A 19,845-nucleotide genomic window follows, 5' to 3' on the forward strand; every position below is an offset into this window, starting at 1 on the left:
CAACATCTGATACCCCACAGGTCACGGGGGTGGGGGTTGGGGGGCACAAGGCTTGTATGGATATGTGAGAACCTCCTGGTTGGGGCTGCGGCTTGAGGGACATGGTTGTTAGGATTACAGGTTGTGCCATTCTGTCTGAAAGGATGCACCTGTGGAGCCACACCACCAGAGCAGCTGAGTTCCTGTCTTGGCCTTGTAAGAGGAAAACTCCAAGCCCAAACTGTAGGTATTGCTGTACCTCCATAACCCGAGTCACACTGGTCCCTGTCTGTCCCCTCCAGGGTTTTGCAGCAGCCCCATCCTACCCTCTTCTAGCCCACTTTGTTGTAAAAGCACAGGGCTGACACTTCTGAATGCTGTTTTCTTTCAGACACACACACACACAGCCTCAAGTTTGGTCTTGAATGTTCAATCCTCCTGCCTCAGCTTCCCAATGCTATGCTTGTAGGCTTGCACCTTGTATTCTGAGGACTCCCTTGTACAGACTGATGCCCTTGCAGAGCTCAGAGTCTGTTTCAAGCCCCCCTTCCTGTGCCTTGTTTTTTTCAGGGCATAGCTTCCCTCTACATTTTTTCAAACCAGTTAGTTTTGTTCATTCTCCCCTTTGCACTTCCTGTCTTTAAAACTCAGCTTAGAGGACATAACCTTGAGGCCATCTTCCACCTGCCTCCCACCCCTAGAGGCCATCAAAATATTCAGTATATGTTGTACCTGTTCCGAGCATGTGTGTGTGTATGTGTGTGTGTGTGTGTGTGTGTGTGTGAATGCTGACTGGGTTAATGTGTAAAACTATTTGCTCATGTCATGCTTTAGATTCTCATGTGTGACCTACTGCTTGAGAACAGTTCTGGCAAGTACCCCACTCGTGACAGGTACAGTACCAATACCCTTCAGTGCTGTCTGGTTCATTTGCCAGCTCTGTGAGGTTCAGGACAGTCTCACTGGATCAGAACTGCTAAGACCCTTCTGGAAGAAAGAGAAGCTGAAGTTAGGCAACAAAGGAAAAGCATCCGGAGTGCGGATGATGGACTGGAGGCTATCTGTGTCAAATGGAGGGATGGTGTGTGTGTGTGTATGTGTGTGTACCACAAACAAATCGCAAAGCAAGACGGCACCATCTCCAGTGTGCTCCTAGGCTTCTGGAGACAGTAGCATAAAATGGCAATTGTCTGTGGCTTTAGCAGCTAACTACCCCAATTCCCCACCCCACAAAAGACAGTATTAGGATCACAAAGAGGTGTTTTTTAATTGATACTCAATTGCTACATACAATATTGCACAAATTAAAGATGTACCAACAATTCTACAATTCTGTTTATGATACAGACTTATCAACACGGTGTATTTTGTGGTAGGTACTTTAGTAAATAGCGCAAATATTAACCCAGCTACTTCATGAAAATCACAGGTCACTTAAGATGTCAACACAAGTCAAGACCGCTCTGAAGAAAAGCTTGGCATGTCTCAAAGCTGAAGCGGGAGGGCTGAGAGTGAGGCTGGCCTGTACTACAGCAAAACCACACCTCGAAAGATGGATGATAAAAATACTAAAAATTCAGCTCTTTCATTTAGGAACCAGAGAGTATACGCATATTGGGAACTCTAAGACCACACTTCCATGCTCTGCTCTGTAGGTCCTGTGGGATCTCTGTAAGAAACTACTGTTTTAAAGTTCTAAACAAACAATTCATACAAAGGGTTTAAATGAGGCTTCTCCATTCAACAGAAAACTAATACAATCTCCATAAAATAAAGTCTAATGACAATGCTGCCCAGGCCACCCACCACTCACCCCCGAGTGTCTCACGCAGCATGGGCGTCACCTGTGCAGAAAGGAAGGAGAGCTGGGTGCTGTCTAGCTCTTCTAACTTGTGCTCAGATTGTCTCCACACGCACAGGGTGAAGCGCAGTGAGCTAGCTGGCTGCTGGTCACGACAGCCTCCAACTGAAAGTCTAAGCAAATCATCTCCAAGCACATCCTAGAGGACAGACTGAGACAGGCCGGGCAGCTCTCCCCTTCTGACACCATCACTCAGACGCCTGGAACTGCTGAGGGGCAGGCAAACGAGGCATCTGATAACCATGTTTCTAATAAAAATATAAAAGGCCATGGCAAATGTGAGAGGGGAATGAGGTACCACTACGCTGTCACCCACAGTTGCCCCGCCTGGATCTATGGGTGCATATCTGTTGTCTGTGGCCACAAAGCCCACTGCAGTGTTGAGAGCAAGGCAGGAGTTTTCTGTATAGAACAGAAGAACGGCCCAAAGAAACCAATGGTCTCTCAGATATAGATATCAAGTTTTTGGGACTCTTAGCACACTGGCGTGATTTCCAAAATGCATCACTTTATTTTTCCCCTTGAGATGGCCACACATTATAAACTCTGAGCACGCGACAATCACATGATTTCTTCAGAAAGCTCCCAGGTAGATCCCGGCTCTCCTGGAGCTTGGAGTCCTGAGGTTTCAAATGTTGAAGCTTTCACCACAGCCACAAGTTCCTTTGATGTTGGGGTTATTGAAAACAAACTCACTGGATAGTTTGTCTTCCACATAGTCCATTTCTGTTCCTAAAAGTGTTAACTGTGCTTTCTTTTCGATGAACACTCTGACTCCTTGGGGAAAAGAAAACACATGTCACATACAGCCTGCAGTGTGGAGAACCTGCCATCGAGTTTCCAGTGGGTACCATGATAACCCCACAGCTTCTGGGTAACTCCAGAGTTTCTTTACAGGGAGGAAGCACACAGCTTCCCACCAGCCCAGTCTGTGCCCAGCTAATTATAACAGGGAAGACCTATTTACATACGGAAATCCCCGGGCATTTCTGTAAAATGTGGTCTGCCTTTCACTGTATTTTACTCACCCCTGCCCCCAAATCTGCTATAGGAAACGTGTAATTCTGTGAGTTTTTAAAAACGCCTGTAAAACGCCCACAGTACTGTTGTTCCATGGTGCATTTCTAACCAGACCATATAAACCAAGACCAAACAACGAGACATGGACTTTAGAGAATGCCCATAGGACCCAGAGTCGTAATCCGCTGAAGGCCTTAAAAATGAGTAACATTCCCTTGTCACTGCAGGAGAGACAACCTCTTAAAAATACAAGAACATCTCTTAAACATGAATGCACACTATAGGTCCTGTCCTCTGTAGAATAACCGAAGCTTGCATTTTTGAACTGACATTTTAAAAAGATTTTTTCATGTGTGGTGTTTTGCCTGTAGGTATGTGTGCAATGCCTGTGGAAGCCAGAAGAGGATGGGTGTTGGAACAAAAGTTACAGATGGCTGTGAGCCACTATATGGGTACTGGTCCTCTAAACAGCCACAGCACTTAACCTCTGGGCATCTCTTCAGCTCCATTTTTTTTTTTTAATTTCAAAAAGGCCTTTATTGGTTAATTATTTCAGTTAAATGTGATGGAAGTACAATTGTGAATATAATCAATTCCTGTTTGTCTCACACAAAAAGGGCTGCAAGCTACTAACAACACATTCAGTACACAAACCCGTGGCTCTCTCTTTCTCCAGGGTTGCAGAGCTGTCCTTTATAGGATCTTGCTAGCCCAGGCTGGCCTGACCTTATCTTGAACCCAAAACATAAGATCCTATTGCCAATGGTAGTAGTATTAAGCCTGAGCCACTGTACCCTACTCCTTGGTGGGTTTTACTAGATGACACGGGCTGGTGTCAAAAGCAGTAACTGATAAATTAAGAAAAAGTCCTCAAAAGTGAAGCTGTGGCTGGAGAGCATGTGTGGCTCCCGCAGAAAATCCACCCGGGCAGCTCACAACTGCCTCCTGGCTCTGGGGATCTGCACCAACACGCACACCCACGCGAACGGTCTCAACAGCAATGGCTGGACGGTCACTTTATGGGGTTAAAGTCTGTGTGGTGAGGGGTCCTGGCTCCTTTAGGAGCCTGCCGTGCAATCCTGACTACCGCAGTTTTCATACCCAGAACCTACTCTCAAAAGCTGACCTCTGACTTCACACACTGACACAACTCTTAAAACCCCATGATGATGAACTTGACCCTCAGCAATCACAGCAAGGGTCTGTGATTCCAGCACTCAGGACTTACGGGAAAGAGAACCAAGAGTCTGAAACTGGGCTACGTCATGAAGTCCCTGTCTCAAAAAAGGGGGGGGGAGACGACACAAAAACAATCCAAAAACCTTCACATTTGGAGCCGAAACAAAACACAGCTTCTCCAAACCCTCAGAGAGAACTGATGGTGTTCAAAGCTTCACTAGGTACTTTTGTGTGAGACCCTGGGCTTTCCAGTTTGCAAGCCTCTCCTTGCACCAAGTTCTTCAACAGAAGCCAGGAAAAATGCCACAACTAACTCTCCTTTTAGTGGCTGCACAGATAACGAAGCCTGCTTGCCAATGCTGGGCATGTAGCAAGCACCACTCAGACTATTCCTAACATGGACAGCAGTCTTTACATCAGTTTCGTACAAGGACAAAAGTTTTCACCAGGACAAAGTGCCCATAAAATGTTACAGAACCAAAAAACAAACAAAAACAAACAAACCAAAAAAAAAAAAAACAAAAAAAAAAACCACACTTACACCCCATCATGGGAACTGGAGCAGGAATTAAGGCTACATAAGAAGTTCAGGGTTAGCCTGGGCTACAAAAGAACTGTCTCAAAATGACGAGAGCTCACCATCTTGAATAACTTCTTCATCAGAATCTCCTTTTGTCTTTGTATACTCCAGGGTGTAAGAGAGGCCATTACAGCCTCTGGTTCGCACACCGACTTTCAGACCCACCTAAAAAGAATCGAGAATGTAAACTGTGAAGACTTACACCCTGAGTCCAGTACCTGTTTTGGAGGCTGAGGCACAAGGGCTGCTTCTTTTCTTTTGAAAAAGGGCATTTGATGGTAGGTTTTGTCGTTAAACCCGGGCTTCCTTTATAGGTCTCCTTCCACTTTGTTGGGAGGTACTCTCTGGAGGCTCCCATGGTCAGTAAGCACCTAGGATCATCCTGTCACCTGGTAACCATCCTGCCTCTGCACAGGAGCCTCCTTCCTAAGGCAGTTTGGCAAAACATTCCAAATACCAGGAAGTCAAAGACCCCAGAAGTTTAAACTTTGTGTGTAGGGGAAGGGGACTAGAAGGGGAGGCCATGGGGGGCACTGCTTCCCTCATGGCTTGCTCGGACTGCGGCCTGCGGCCTGCTTTCTTAACATTGCCTAGGACCACCAGGATAGGGATACGTCTACCCACAGTAGGCTACCCCATCATCACAAATTAAGCCTTTTAAGTAAACAGTCAAGTCCTACTAAGTCCTTCCCTACCAGGGCACTCCAATTCTGTGAAACCCTGTGAGGTGTGCTTGCTCCCAAAGCTTAGACTGAAGGCATTTTATTATTCCAAATGGGAATAAGCTGCATGGATGGTTCCTGAGCGCAGGCTTTAGTTTCTATCTCTGTAATCAGGAGTCATCAGACATTAGGCAGTGGACGTTAGTGTGTAAGACAGGGTGAGGGTACAGTTCTGCAGCAGAGGTTTGCCCAGCATGTCTCAAGTCCTGCACGCACTCCCAGAAACACAGAAAGCAAAACCAAACAGAAACCCTCTTCAGAACCAGAAACTTCAGTTTTAGGCAGGCGTGCTAGCTCAACCCTAGCACTCAGAAGGAAGAGATGGGTGGATCTCCCCTGAGTTCAAAGGTAGCCTTGTTTCTATACAATTCCAGTCCAGGAAGGTTTCGGTAATGGGAGTTTTGGAAAAGGAATTTAAGTTAATGCTATAAACTACACATTTTACACCACTAAGGACAAATCTACAAGGCTAATTTCATGGAATTTTTGGTCAATTTATGTGCTAGAGAGTTCAGAGTCAGAAGGCTGATACATGTCAGCACTTAACAGATTTTAGGATGAACGTTCAAGAAGTCCAGTCACGTAGCACAAGAGAATCCAGAAAACAATCCCAGAACCACTATGCACAGGCCACAGCCTGAAGCGATTCACAAGCCTAACTCAACTACCCTACATGCAGGGAAAGATCCTCTGTGGGCATGGCAAGCCAGGCATGGCCCACTTCAACTACAGCTGGTAAATGATGCCCGTGGCAGCCTTTCATACAAAGGACCAGCGGAACAATCAAACCTGCTCAGTGGAATATGTGCAGCCATGAAAGGGGAGACCTTCAGGTCTGCGAGGTCTTCAGGCTGAATTATTAGGTGAAAACAGTGTAACCAAGCATGCTGTCATCTACAGAAGGAGATGCACATGAGAACAAGCAGCATGCTGGCGGTGGTTCCTTGGAGAGACTTAGGTTGTTACAACATAAGGAGAGAACGTGCTGTTGCCATGCAGCATGCAGTGGGAGAGAGTGCCCGGCCACAGTGAGCACACAGATGCACTCGGGCTGCCGCTGGCCTAAGAGTGGCAATGTGGAGTCTTGGCTGTCTAGGGTTTTGAGTAGTGAGTAGCTGTTTTTTATGGAAAAACACCCTGTGTGATTCAAGAATTTGGGTGCAGCTCCCTGTACTTGCCTGGCATGAGTCTGGCCAGGAGATTGAGTCCTTAGCAATGTAAAAACTAACAAAATCAAACATTGTAAAAAATGAAAACATGTATTTGCAACAAAATACACTTGTCCTGAGAACAGAACTTTAGTTCCCCCAACCTTTCCCAGGCCTTACTTACGTGCTCTGGCTTGTCTTTGAGAAGCTGTTTTATCTTGTTCACAGCTGAGGGGGTCTGGAAAAACAAAAACAGTTAGGAAGCTCATCCTCGGAAGCCACAGCCACATCACACTACCACCAACAGAAACCACTTTTCCTGGGAAGACCAGATTCTGTGCATCTATGGCATACCCCGCAACAAGCACAGTGCTCACACACAGCCTATCAGCAGAAGAGCCAAGCTTTGGGTGCTCTCCCTGTTGGTTCAATCCCCTTCAGATAGATCCATCTGAACGCATGGCTAGAGCTGCCTCTAGGCACAGACTTCCAGTGGGGGTCAACAACATACCAGGATATCTAGGTGAGCAGCCACGTTCCTCAGTGACAGGACTAAGTATGTGACTGTGTTGCTAAGAATGCAGTTCAGCCTAGGTTAGTGGCCTTCAGCAGGAGAAAACATCCTGATGAGGACTGCCCTCAGATCAGTGTCCACCTTCCCGTAGAGGATGCTGGGAACCTAGTCTGACATGCTACATTCTTGGACTAATCCCTGGGTATGTCCCAAAGGTAGACAACATAACAGTTTCTTCTAACAATTCCTACTTGAGGTAACAGGGATAATCCTGTTCCCTAGGATTCCTGTGAAGACTAAGTTCTGAAAAGCCGCCAGGGCAGCCTGGAGTGTGTGGCATTAAGTCCAGGAGAGGATGGGGCACAGTGCAAACTGGCAGCTACAGCAACAAAGGTGAGAGATCGCAGCAAGGGAGTGCTGACCTTCCTACCCTGTTTTGTTCATTAGCTATTTCAACTGGCAGGGTCTACTAAGATCATGTCTAACAAGCATCAGGCCAGTGCTCGGGGACAGGCCTGGCCCTAGATCTCACTTAGAGGCTTGGACAGATGATTAAGTGCAAATACAATGTGGAATCAAACCAAGAGTCACAGAATCAACTTAGAGAATACAGAGTCAACAATGAAAACAACACACAGTGAGAAGCTGTGCATTACAGGCGGGGAAGGCTGTTTCAAAGTCTTGAGTTCAATCTCCATAAAACAAAACAACAAACAATAATCTGGCCAGGTGGGGTAGGAAGGTGATGAGGAGGGGTAGGGAGGTAGGGGAGGTAGGGAGGCAGCCAGCCAGCCAGCCTAGCCTAGCCTACATGGGGAATTCCAGGTCAGTGAGAGACCCTGTCTCAGAGAAAAAGATGGATGGCTCCTGAGGAATGAATGATATGGAGATGTGCCCATGTACCAGGGCCCCTCACATACATACCACACACAAAAAGAAAACAACACAGCGGATTAACACAAATGGATGCTGTGTGGTGCACTATTTAAGTGTCAGTGTGGTCTGTAAGGCCCTGACCCCAGCCACAGTGCAGAGACCTAGTGGCTCACAGGCACAACAAGCAGGGCAGAAGAAAGGAGTTAACACAAACAGGCATTCAGACAACAAGCTGGGCAGTGGTGGCCACACCTTTAATCCCAGAAGGCAGGACGCAGAGACAGGTGGATCCCTAGGTTAGAGGCCAGCATGGTCTACAAAGAGAGTTCCAGGACAGCCAGGACCACACAGAGAAACCCTATCTCAAAAACTAACAAACACCCCTCCCCCCCAAAAAAAACCCTCTAACAACAACGTATCTAAGTCCTGGGGCTTGTTAGGAAGAATGGCTTCAATGGTGTGTGTGTGTGTGTGTGTGTGTGTGTGTGTGTGTGTGTGTGTGTGTGTAAGGTCAATGTGGAACGACAATGACCAAGGCCCAGCATACAGATGCATGTCAAAAAAAGAAATAAAACAAACTGCAAAAGGAAACCAACACACACACACACTCCTAATTTGTGATGCTCAGGCAGACTGAGTTATAGTAAGACTCTGAACTTTTCTCTGGTTACTTGGCAGTTTTTAATTAGCCATTATTTGTACTTCTCATAAAATAAAGCTACAGCAGTAAGACATTTAGAGATAAAGCCACATAAAAGCTACTAAAATAATCAAGAGCACAAGGCAACCAGAGAAACTGACAGGCAAGCTTATGCTTCTAAATCCTTGGGAAAAAACGCTCTGGGAACTGTAATGGAGCAGGAGCAAGGGAAGACCCTGCCTCTGCTCTTAATTGTATACCTTGACTGTCAGCTGCTTTTCTCAGGAGGGGCTGCAGAGTGTCGTCCTGAACATCAGCCTAGGGCTGCTACCTGGTGCCATCAGTTGCCAGAATATACCAATATTCGCTGCTTCACATTTGAAGTGAATTAAATAGATGTGCACATTTTAAAGATTCTAATAGGTTTTAATTATCTAAACTCAATTTCAGAAAGAAAACAATTTTAGTGAAAGTAAAAGATTTATCAAGGATAAATAGGACATTAAAAATGTGCTTATTTATTACACTTCCAAGTGACTGCCTGCGAGCATCTCCTTTCCAGTATTCCATTGTACATTTTTATGGGCATATTTGCTATGAAAGTGCAGAGGAAATAACCCTATTCTTTGTCAACAGAACACAACTTCTGAAAACACTCTTACAAGAGGAGGCACAGAGGTGGCTCAGGGCTCAGAGCATGCACTAGCTGTCCCTGCAGAGAACCTGACCACAGGGTGGGTCACCACCATCTCTAACTTCAGTTTCAGGGGCTCCAATGCCCTCTTCTGACCCCTGGGGACACCAGACACTCAGGGTACACATACATGCAGACGAATCACTCATAAAACAAAGAGCTTATAAGAAAAGGCATAGCAAGAGAAAAGTGTTTGCTGGAGCAAGAATCTGAAAGAGCCTGGGTTTCCAGGCACACGTCAAAGGAGAAGATGAGAGCACATGGGTGCTTTTTGATTAACTGGGCCTGAGTTTTATCCCATAAGGTTTTCTCAGTTACTCAATTAGATTTTTAAAAATCAGCATGTTTTTTTTTTCCTCAAGTCTTAGAAAACATTTAAACAGTAGCTGCATATACTCCTGGTTACTGAAGGTGAGGCAGGAGTATCATGAATTTGATCTACACAGCTAGGTTTTTCTCAAAACAAAACCAGCTCAACACAGTAAGTAAAAACAAGGGACACAGAACCATCGTCCACGCAGGCACAGGCTGTTAATGTTGACATCTTGTATACAGGGAAAGACATGCAAAGGGACAGTGACACCAGCAGGACCCGAATGCCTTTGAGCAGCTGTCAAAGGACCAAATGGGACCTTAACTTTGCCATGCTCCTCCCGGGGAGCTGTTACTAAGGAGCTCTCAAGAGAGGGTCTGACGCCGGAACTGGCCAAGGGACTGCTCTGGTTCTGCCTTGTTTTGGAAACAGACACTCATTATGTACCGCAGTCGGGTCCTAATACTTGACCCTCATGCCGCTGCCTTGAGTGGAGTGAACTGCCGCTGTTCAGCTGAAGAACTGTTCTTGTCAGCCGAAAGAACAGAACGGGGTTGACTGGAGCTGGGGGGTGGGGTGCCCCTTTTAGTCTAGGTATAACACTGTACTTGGTACTAGACAGAAGTGTGCCCCTTGACTCCAGGTTTAAGTGTACACCCGCCATGATAAGGTCTTCCCCGAAGTCCTCTTCAAGTTGGGCAGTGCTCTATTGTGTCCGCATCATCCCTAGAGAGCTCAACCTGAAGTAAGGACACAAGAAAAACCTAACGATGCCTTTTAATCAGCTCCTGTGTAAACCATAGGAACGTGGCTGCTTTGAAGGAGGTGTTAAAGACCACTGAAGGGCTGGTGAGGCGTTCCTCAGGTAAAGGAACTTGCCTCCAAGCTTGCGGGACAGAGCTTGATGCCTGGGTCCCACATGCTGGAAGGTCAGAAACGACTCCCTCTTACCATACCATCACTAAGGCACACGCGTCCACATATATGCACACACATTAAATACATGTAAATCTAAAACTCACAGCCACAAACCAAGACTTACTTCAAGGCTGTTTTTGCTGTCCAGAGTGCTGGGAAACGCACCCCAAGTCAATGTTTCAGATCTGCCTCACAGGCCCAGGGCTTGTCCAGTAGGTCACTGGCTGGCCACTGGGGCCCAGGCCCAGCACTGGGATTACAAGTATGCAGCACCCCCACCCCAGCTGTTGTGATCTGGGAACTGAGAGGAAACTCATGCCTCCCAGCACGTCCTCTGCCAGCTGCCCCTCCCCCACCCCGTTGGCTGCTCAACGTGTTTGAGTCTTACAGTTCTGCGGTTTAGGTACAATCGAGCATTTGCAAGGGCCACCAAACTGGTGACACAAAGAGCTAGCGACGGCAAAGCTCACAGCGGAAAGTCACACTTGCAGGAGGACACCACCCTTTGCTAGCAGGCTCCCTTCCTCCTCACACCCTAGGCAGCCTCTCTGCCGCCCGACTAGAACCATCTGTACTCAACATGTCCTGGTAACAGCTTCTGAACCGCACGGCACGTGCCAGTCGCTGTTCAGAGGTCTTCTGGTCCTGCTCCGGCCAAGTAACAGGTCCTTACACGCGTCCTCAGCCCCTCCATCAGGCAGTCTTCTGCCTACAGTGACCTAGAGTCTCCGCACACACCCACACCGCCTGGCTGGGCCCAGGGTTCCATCACAGGGGCAGCAGGAGCCTCTAGACTGCCTGCCACAACGACGGGCGGGAAAGCGGCCTGTCAACCCGGACGTGTGCGGGCTCCCCACAAACTCAATCCTACTTATCCAGCCCAGGAGACTCGGGGCTGGGAGGAAGGAGCCCATCCTCCTTGGATGGCCTCCGCAAGCATCCGCGGTGGTGAGCCGCAACCATCCCTGGCTTGTAGACCTTGCCAGTCTTCACCCCACCCGTGCGCTCACCACCACAGCCCCGCAATTCTCCCGAGGACTAACACCAGCTGAGACGGGCACCTTTCCTTGCCATGGCCCGCCCGCTCCTAGCAGCCTCCAGAGCGCTCTCCAGCCGTTCCAATGTGTCAATTCTCGCTGCCAGACCCTTGTGGCCAGGCAAACAGACTTAATCTGCATCCGCTTACGCTTGCTTAGTCTCCTCGCTCCCCCCCCCCACCGCAGCCCCCAGTAAGCCTTTGATTATCTAACTGCTACATGCTGGGGTTCAAAATGTTTACCAGACACCTGAAACCAGCCAGCAGACCGCAGTGCTAGTCAGTCTCCTGCTGGCAAGGAAAGGAGATTCGAGGACCAGGCGTAACTCGGAAGGAGGAGTTCGGACCACAGACTCCGCAGCTGAGGCTGCGGACCGAGATCGATGCGCAAGACTGCAAAACCCCGGGCAGGGGCAGGGTCTGTGCAAGCGGGACGTTATTGCTGGTAGGCAGGGCCCGGGGCGGCGGGACGGGGGCGGGAGTGGGGGTTAACTCACCTCTGAAAACACTGCGGGAATTAGATAACGTCTGCTGAAGAGGGAGGGGTCGGGGAGGAAGGGGCAGCTCCAAGACTCCCAAGTAAACAGGTAAAAATGCCAAACGGGAAGAGAGAGAGAAAGAGAGACAGAGAAAGAGAGAGAGACAGAGGAAGAGAGAGAGACAGAGGAAGAGAGAGAGACTCACAGGCACAAGCCCACAGGTCGAGACCCCACGGCGACGCAGACGAGCCTAACCGAAGGCCCCAGCAACGGCCCACCGTGGACACAGACAGACAGACAGCCCCGCCGAGGACGCGGCCTCCCCGGGAGGCGGGGGCGGGTGACGGCGCTGAGCCACAGCCGGCCGCCCCGAGCGCGACCTTTCTCCCGGAACGCCGTGACCCCGGCGCGGCCCGTCCGCTCGCTCGCTCGCTCGGCTCCATCGGGACGACTCACCAGCGTGAGCGCCGCCCGCGTGGGCTGCAGCTTCCTCTTGCTCACGGCCCGCACCGTGGCGCGGACCAACGACGCCGACATGGCCACGTCGCGGCGCCCGCCCGCCAGCCCGCCCGCCCGCAGCCTCGCTCGGGCCGGAGCCTCTGGGCAGCCTCAGCCTCTCTCCATGGACACGGCGGCCGCTTCGACGCCACAAGCTCCGGCGCAGGCGCCACAGGCCCCGCCCCGCGCCGCCCGCCCCGCGCCGCCATTGGACGGCCCGGTGAGTGACGGGGCCGGGACTCCAGGCCGTCAGCGATGACGACGCGCGGGCGCTCACCCGCGACCTTGCGGGCGGCGCAAAGGCCGCTGCGCCGCCGGAAGTGGGACGCCTGCTTCCGCTCGGCGCCTCCACCCCCACCCCCACCCCCACCCCCGGCGGGAGTCCCGGGGCTCCGCCGCTGCCGGAAGCCGCTGTGACGGTGCAGCGAGCGGATTGAGACACCCGTGCGGCGCCTTTCCCGTCACCGCGACGTCACGCGCGCGCAGCCAGCGTGGACGCCGACGAGGGAGGTCCCGGTCGGGCCCCGTGCTCGGTTTCCGGGGTGTGTGTGTATGGGTGTGGAGCGGCCGCTCGCACTGCTACACGCCCTCCGCCCCCCCCTCGGGGCCCTGCTTATCTCGGGGCTGCAGCTGCCCGGGTGGGGCGGGCAGCCCCGAGGAGGAGCCACCCTCCGGGTTCCGGGGAGGCCGGGAGGGAGCGCCCGAGCTTGGGCGACCCGTGCTCTCCCGGGGCAGCGTCCTCTCGTGGGACGGAGGGCGAGCGCCCCCCCCAACCCCGGGGCGGCTCTGAGGGCTAAATGCTCTGCCGGGACGTGCCTGGAGCAGTAGCTTTAGTTAGTCTGTGACACTGGGAACCACACTCGCGCAGATCTGTCTTGGGAGGGCTTTGTTCCACTCGGGAAGATTTCCCCTCAACCCCATCACTTAAATAGAAACCACCTTTGAAGCAGAAACACAGAAGTCTCACTTTTTTTTTTTAAGAACACCGAGAAACCACCTTTACCACGAAGCTTGCCAGCGCTGTCCACAGCGAGCGAGCACGAGACTGGTACCTGGAGAAAGGCCGAGTCCTGAGCACTCTATCTACTGCCTCAGCTGCCGGCAGACATGCCTCACCGTCCCAGTCTCGCTGTAAGCCAAGCCCCCAGGAAACCTCTGCAAGGATAGAAGAAAACATGGCAATTCTGTTTTCTATTTCTAAAACACATACACCCCTAAAACCAACGGAAAAAAAAAAACACCCAAGAAGAAAATACCCACTAGGGATACACGTTAGTCCGGTGGCTTATTTCTTGTGTGCTCTACAGGCGGAGGGACAACAGGAGGGTGTGAGGAGGGTGTGGCTGTTGAGGCCACAGTGGCGTGCTGTCATTTCAGAGGAACAGCAGCTGAGCAGTCACGTAGCAGGTGGCCGGCCCAGTAGCACGACTTTGATGGTCACCATTTTTTTTTTTTTTTTTTGGTTTTTTTGAGACAGGGTTTCTCTGTGGCTTTGGAGGCTGTCCTGGAACTCGCTTGGTAGTCCAGGCTGGTCGCGAACTCACAGAGATCCTCCTGCCTCTGCCTCCCGAGTGCTGGGATTAAAGGCATGCGCCACCAACGCCCGGCGTTGGTCACCATTTTTATTTAGCATGATTTCCTAATTCTCAAAGACTTCTGTGGCCAGAATAGGAACAGATGTGCATATACATGCACACGTACACGCATGGTACAAGACCTCCCAATTCTGGGGAATGCCCTTGGCAGACTCTCTCAGCCCCCAGTCTCCTGCACACAGCTGTCAACAGCCAGGCACACCTCACAGGCACCAATATTAAGGACATTTTTCCTGTCCCAGATCCTTGACTGATTGTTCTAATGAGGCTTTTAAATAAGAAAATAATGTGGATAAAATTACAGGTCGAAAGTTTGATTTTTATTTTAAAATGATAAATAAACTGAGGCATAGTTCTGACGACGTACTATTTCAGAAAGGCTTGTGAAGTTAGAGAAACAGTTCAGAGATGGCTCCAGTCAGATCCAGAAGGGTGCCAGTCATACTTGTGATTGGCAGGCAGCAGCCTCTTTGATCTCCAGAGGTTTGTAAGAGCGCTCCACCCTAATTTCTGAGTATCATAAAAAGTAAAAAGCATTTTTATTCTCTCGTTTCCCCCTTGAAATGTCCTTTTTTAAAAACCAGCAAATAGGACTACTTGTTTTCATGACTTCATTTTTATGAGCACAACAGTTCTATGTCACTTAGAGAAGGAAGCCCCAGAGATCTGTCAGTGGTGCCGGAGGCCACAGAGGCCCACGCCACAGGTGCCTGCATTCTGTGTTCCCACTTCCACCAGGAGCCATGGAGAATGCTCGCAGAGGTACAGCAGCACGGTCCACACGTGTCTGATGTGTGTCCACACCAGGGTCCGCAGCAAACAGAATCCCCTCTTGGAAATCAAAAAGGGGTGTGGAGGGGAAGGAGGCTAACGCCTCCCCTGAACAGCACACTGGTTTTAGTGTGCTTTGAAAGAATTAAAAAGCACGACAGACACTGTAGTCCCTGAATACTGGCCCACAGTTACATTTCTTTTCTCTCAAGCTGGCCTAAATACATCATGGCTTTCTATGAAATTCTTCAAATCTGTGGGGACTGATGTTAAGACTGTGTTTAAAAAAATTTCTTTTCCTCATTAACAATTTCATTAAAATTTTAAAAATTCCGACATCTCCCTCAACTGTTCCGTTGAAGCCTGATCTGTGTTGCTATGTCCTGTGAAGTGAACCTAATTTTCCAAGTGGATGGGGAGCCTGAGTGGCCATTTCCAGGGCTGTGTTTCCTTCCCTCATGATTCTTGCTGGGTCCTCTTCACTGAGGGTTTCCCCTGAGTCATGTATTTACTGGAAAGGCTACCTAGGAGGAAAAACAAAATCTGACATAAATGAACATTGCCTTACTTGATCAAAGTCACACAACAGTTATTGTCAGTCACCCACAGAGTGTGTCCCACTGGAAAGGGCACTTGTCCTGGGTCGGGTGAACAAGTGCACCGACAGGCATTACAGAGCTGACAAGCCCCCCCAACCCCCCAGGGAGGCTGTTTCAACACAGCCACAGGCTGTGTTCCCAGACTGGTGCCAAGGCCGGAGGAAACCAACACTGAACGCTCTTTACAAAGGTCATTCTTTTTGTCTGCAACCAAACATGACAAAGACTTCTCTGGTCAGAAGTTAGAATCTCCCGCCATTACCCTTTAGAAGTCTGGTAATACCTTATGGACATACAAGGGGAAAATAAAATTCACCGTACTTACAGGTGAAGGACAGGAATGAGAACTAATTACCATCAAAGCAAGCCACACCTTACAGCAGTTACTGTGTCCAGGGGTCTGAACACATCAGTGACGTAGGCTAGATTGCTGGGAACTTGAGAGAACCTGCATAGCTGCTACTACTGTATAATGAGGGCTCTACTCAAACCAGAGAGAATACACTATTTAGTGACTGGTAGGTATCATGTCAACTAATTTTGTTTTATTTCGGTTTTCTTTTCTTCTTTTTGATGGCCTTGAACTCATGGAGATTTGGCTGCCTCTGAGTGCTGGGATTAAAGGACTCTGTCACCACCACACCTGGTTCAAATACATTCATCTTTAAGGGTAGAAGAAAGGTACCTTCCTTTTTAAAACTGCCCCTCACCCTGTCATTAAATGTCATTTATTAAATTGTCATTAAATGTCAAAGAAAGTAAAATATAAGCAGTAGTGCATATTTTCAAAGGCAGGGACACAGTTTTCCTAAAGAAAAAAGACTATATAAAGAAGAAAACACATCCTTGACCGGATTTAGAAGCACTCAGGAGATACATCCTGGATGTGTTTGTAAGGGAGAGACTTAACTATAGGAAGCCCACCGTAAACACTGGTTGTACTGGAGCTCACACACACTTCTTGAAGACGGAAGCGTGAGCATGTCTCTGAAGAAACGGCTTTGCACACTGTGTTCCTACAGTGAACTCGGTGCTATGTCAGAACGGAGACTATGCTTCCCATCACATGTCTCATGACTCCTAGGGCAATGGGAAGCAAGCAACATGCCGGCAGCTGTGTCGACATGATGTCTGGAGCCCCTTACTTCTTAAGAATTCCACTGATATGTGAACAATCATTAAAAACAACTTTCTGTGACATGCCATGATTTGATTTTGGGTCACATAATTAACAATGAATTCAGGTAACTGAGTTCAGGCACTGTTGTAGAAAACATATCTTCTGCCTGCTGTAGTGGCACCCGCCTTTAATCCTAACACTCGGGAAGCAGTGGCAGGCAGATCTCTGAGTTCCAGGACAGCCAGGGCCACACAGAGAACACCTGTTTCAGAAAGCCAGGAATAAACATTTCTAACCTCTTAAGCAGTGACTTTCAACCTGCGGGTCACTACCCCTTGAGGGGGGGTGTCCAAACAACCCTTTCACAAAAGTCGCCTAAGACCACCAGAAAACACAGATATTTATATGATTCATACAGTAGCAAAATTACAGTTATGAAGTAGCAACAAAATAATTTTATGGTTGGGGGTCACAACATGAGGAACTGGATTAAAGGGTCACAGCATTAGGAAGGTTAAGGACCAGTACTCTAAGTATTTCTATTGCTTCTCATTTGCTGTCATAAAGACTACTGGGATTTCTCAGTGTTTACACATCAAAGACATAAGGAATATCTCACACACACACACACACACACACACACACACACACACACACACACACACACACACACACACACACACACACACACACAATGCTTATTCAAAGAGGAAGTATCCTATCTCAGTGTAAGTCGTTTTCAATAAGTACATAAAATGTAACTTTAATTTTTATAACATTTATTTTGACCATTTACATAGTCAAAATAAAAACGCATACTAGAGGAAATTTTTATAGCTTGAGTGTTTTAAAATCTAATTTATAAATGCTTTTGTTGTAGTTAAGTATGTCAGGGTAGTCAATTGATGAATATACTCATATAAGATGATTGCAAAAGATATATATATAAAAAGAATGACCTACCACAAGCCTTTTTTAAAATTCCATTTAATTCTATGACCTGATGCTTTAAAAATCAGAGACATAGCCAGGTGTTGGTGGCACATGCCTTTAATCCCAGCACTCGGGAGGCAGAGGCAACAGATCTCTGTGAGTTCAAGGCTAGCCTGGTCTACAAGAGCTAGTTCCAGGACAACCTCCAAAGCCACAGAGAAACCCTGTCTCGAAAAACCAAAAAAAAAAAAAAAAAAAAAAAAAAAAATCAGTCATTTTCAGAGATTGGTAGTTATCTTTCCTCCTTCATGTTTATGTATAGCCATATAATAACTTTATCATTGACCAGGATTTTAAAGCTCAATGGAAACAAACAAACCCTGTGTAGTCCCTTGGCCCCTCCCATGTGTATGATAGTTTCATGCTTACGTATGTTCATATGTGCTTGGACACTTTGTATGCGTGTATCCACATATGGAGACAGGCTGAAGTACCTCCCCCATAGAGTTTGTCCTTATACACTGAGGCAGGGCTACTTAGCACCCAGCCTCTCTCTGTGGGCTCCCCCCCTCCGCCTCTTATGTGATGGTTTACAAGCAGGTGGCCACACCCACCTAGCATCCACCTAGGACCCAAACCCTGGTCCTCATGACTGAGCTTAAGCATTTTGCCCACTGAGCCATCCCTACCCACCAGTGGTCTTTATAGTTTAAAGTAACACTATTTGCTGAGCCATGGCATCTGAAGCAGAAATGCGTCTGTTTCCCAAGACCAGCAAAGTCAAAGGGTAAGAGCACAGCTGTCCACCACCATGTGCCCACTAAAGACTACGAGTGGGTCAAAGGCACAGTCTACAAAGGGTTCAAGGGAAAGCCATTCTATAACACAGGCACAGTTCACATGCTAACAACATAATTTACATCTGCACATGACAGGTGTAAATTACTTCATGAGTTATTTTATGGGAAAGGAGAAATCTTACCCATCTGGATTTTTTTTCTTATAGAAAGCAGGATATAATCTGTAATAAAATTTCCCCATAATACATTTAAGTTAGTAGGTTTTTTAGTTGAGGGTTTTTATCCAGAATAACAACTTGTTTGTAACTAAATGTCAGTTGACCATGCCATGCCATTTCTAGATATATAATTAATATCTGCAGTTTTCTTCTACTGTTGGCCAATTAGGCAGGGCTAGGAGAAGGGGAGAATTCTGGGAAAGGTAGGCAGAGAGGAGTTGCCATGTGGAGGCCAGGAGAATAGGATGCACTGGATCCTTCTCCAGTAAGATAAGATCATGTGGAAATACTTAAGATTAATAGAAATGGGTTAATAATTAAGATGGAGCTAGCCAATAAGAAGCCCAAGTCACCAGCCAACAGTTTCATAATTACATAAGTCTTTGTGTGTTTATTTGGGGCTCAAGGGCTGAGGGACTGGCTAGGACAAAGAACCTCACGTTACAAAAGACCCCCCCCCATTCTTTTCTTTCATAAGAAATGCAAGAACTTAAAAGGGACTGACTGTGCATGCTCTTGGTTCTTAACTTCCCTCTGCTAGCCTCCTTAAGTTTAAAGAGGTAAAGGACCAGGACAGACTGATTTAGCAAAGCTACTCAGGTCATCTACTGGCCAGGACTCCGATTTTCATTATGCTTTATAGTTTTGTTATTTCCTATAGTAATGCTGAAAAAAAAATCCACTGTCTTTTCTTTACCTCAATTTTGTCCTTTCTTTTTCAGGATTCAGAAGAACATTTGAAATATCAGGGAAAGACCTCCTCGCCCTGGCAGTCCACCATGTTCTCTTTCGCGTCCCTCCACAGGCCTGAGACATGGCAGGAGGTAGCTCTGCCCTTAATACCACAGCCAAGGCCGAGCAGGCCCCAATTCCTTTCCATGCAGTTCTGATTCTTGTTACCAAAAGGAAAGCTCTTTGTAAAGGCTCCAGTGAGCCCAGGTTCCAAGCCCATTGCTGAACTCAGTCTCCACACACAACCCTGAACAGTACTTCACAGAGCATTTCATTCCCTTGCACTCCAAGACCAAACTCTGGCTCCTGCTCCTTCTCTGGTCATCTTTCTCTGTGTCTTCTTTATTTCCAGGGTCCACACACTTCCCTTTGTTCCATGTGCTTTTACTTGTTGGGAGATCTTCCCGGCACGGGGGCTTAAAATGCTACCTCCACATTGTCAACACTCCTTTCTGCAGCCTGGACCAATTAAATGCTAGGCTCGTAAGAGTCAACTGGCCACTCGACATCTCTGCCCTAGAATTCTACAGCTACCGCTATGAAACAGACCTTGATTTCTTCCTCCACAAAAGGTTCTCCTTTATTTTTCTAGCTCTCAGACAAAGACTGCTGTGACATCC

The 19,845-nt window shown here is 48.1% G+C and overlaps 2 protein-coding genes and 1 long non-coding RNA gene across 9 annotated transcripts in view; 1 reads left to right on the forward strand and 2 right to left on the reverse strand.

The window, feature by feature from the left end:
- Positions 1 to 1,227: 1,227 nt before the first annotated feature.
- On the reverse strand, positions 1,228 to 12,605 carry Isca1 (iron-sulfur cluster assembly 1). 2 transcript variants are annotated; one of them, XM_021231984.2, is made up of 4 exons: positions 12,416 to 12,605; positions 6,674 to 6,727; positions 4,679 to 4,784; positions 1,228 to 2,617 (listed from the first exon to the last, which is right to left on the reverse strand). In XM_021231984.2, exons 1-4 carry the CDS (start codon positions 12,494 to 12,496, stop codon positions 2,469 to 2,471), a joined length of 390 nt encoding a protein of 129 aa, XP_021087643.1. In that variant the 5' UTR covers positions 12,497 to 12,605; the 3' UTR covers positions 1,228 to 2,468. The 2 variants fall into 2 exon arrangements, with proteins under 2 accessions (XP_021087643.1, XP_040612060.1); XM_040756126.1 differs by lacking the exons at positions 1,228 to 2,617; positions 12,416 to 12,605 and adding an exon at positions 12,165 to 12,405 and having other exon boundaries at positions 4,706 to 4,784.
- An 84-nt stretch (positions 12,606 to 12,689) lies between these two features.
- Positions 12,690 to 19,368, forward strand: LOC121143698. Its single transcript, XR_005881015.1, has 4 exons — positions 12,690 to 12,999; positions 13,439 to 13,588; positions 16,016 to 16,103; positions 19,216 to 19,368. It is a non-coding gene; the product is annotated as an uncharacterized LOC121143698 (long non-coding RNA).
- Tut7 (terminal uridylyl transferase 7) overlaps positions 14,351 to 19,845 on the reverse strand; it is a 54,746-nt gene continuing 49,251 nt past the window's right edge. For all 6 annotated transcript variants that reach the window (XM_040756123.1, XM_040756125.1, XM_040756120.1 and 3 more), the window contains one exon: positions 14,351 to 15,347. In XM_040756123.1, coding sequence (XP_040612057.1) covers positions 15,280 to 15,347 — 68 coding nt within the window. In that variant the 3' untranslated portion in view covers positions 14,351 to 15,279. The remainder of the gene's footprint in view (positions 15,348 to 19,845) is intronic.

This window comes from Mesocricetus auratus, unplaced genomic scaffold, assembly GCF_017639785.1.
Source record: "Mesocricetus auratus isolate SY011 unplaced genomic scaffold, BCM_Maur_2.0 Super-Scaffold_100013, whole genome shotgun sequence".
NCBI classification, from domain to species: Eukaryota; Metazoa; Chordata; class Mammalia; order Rodentia; family Cricetidae; genus Mesocricetus; species Mesocricetus auratus.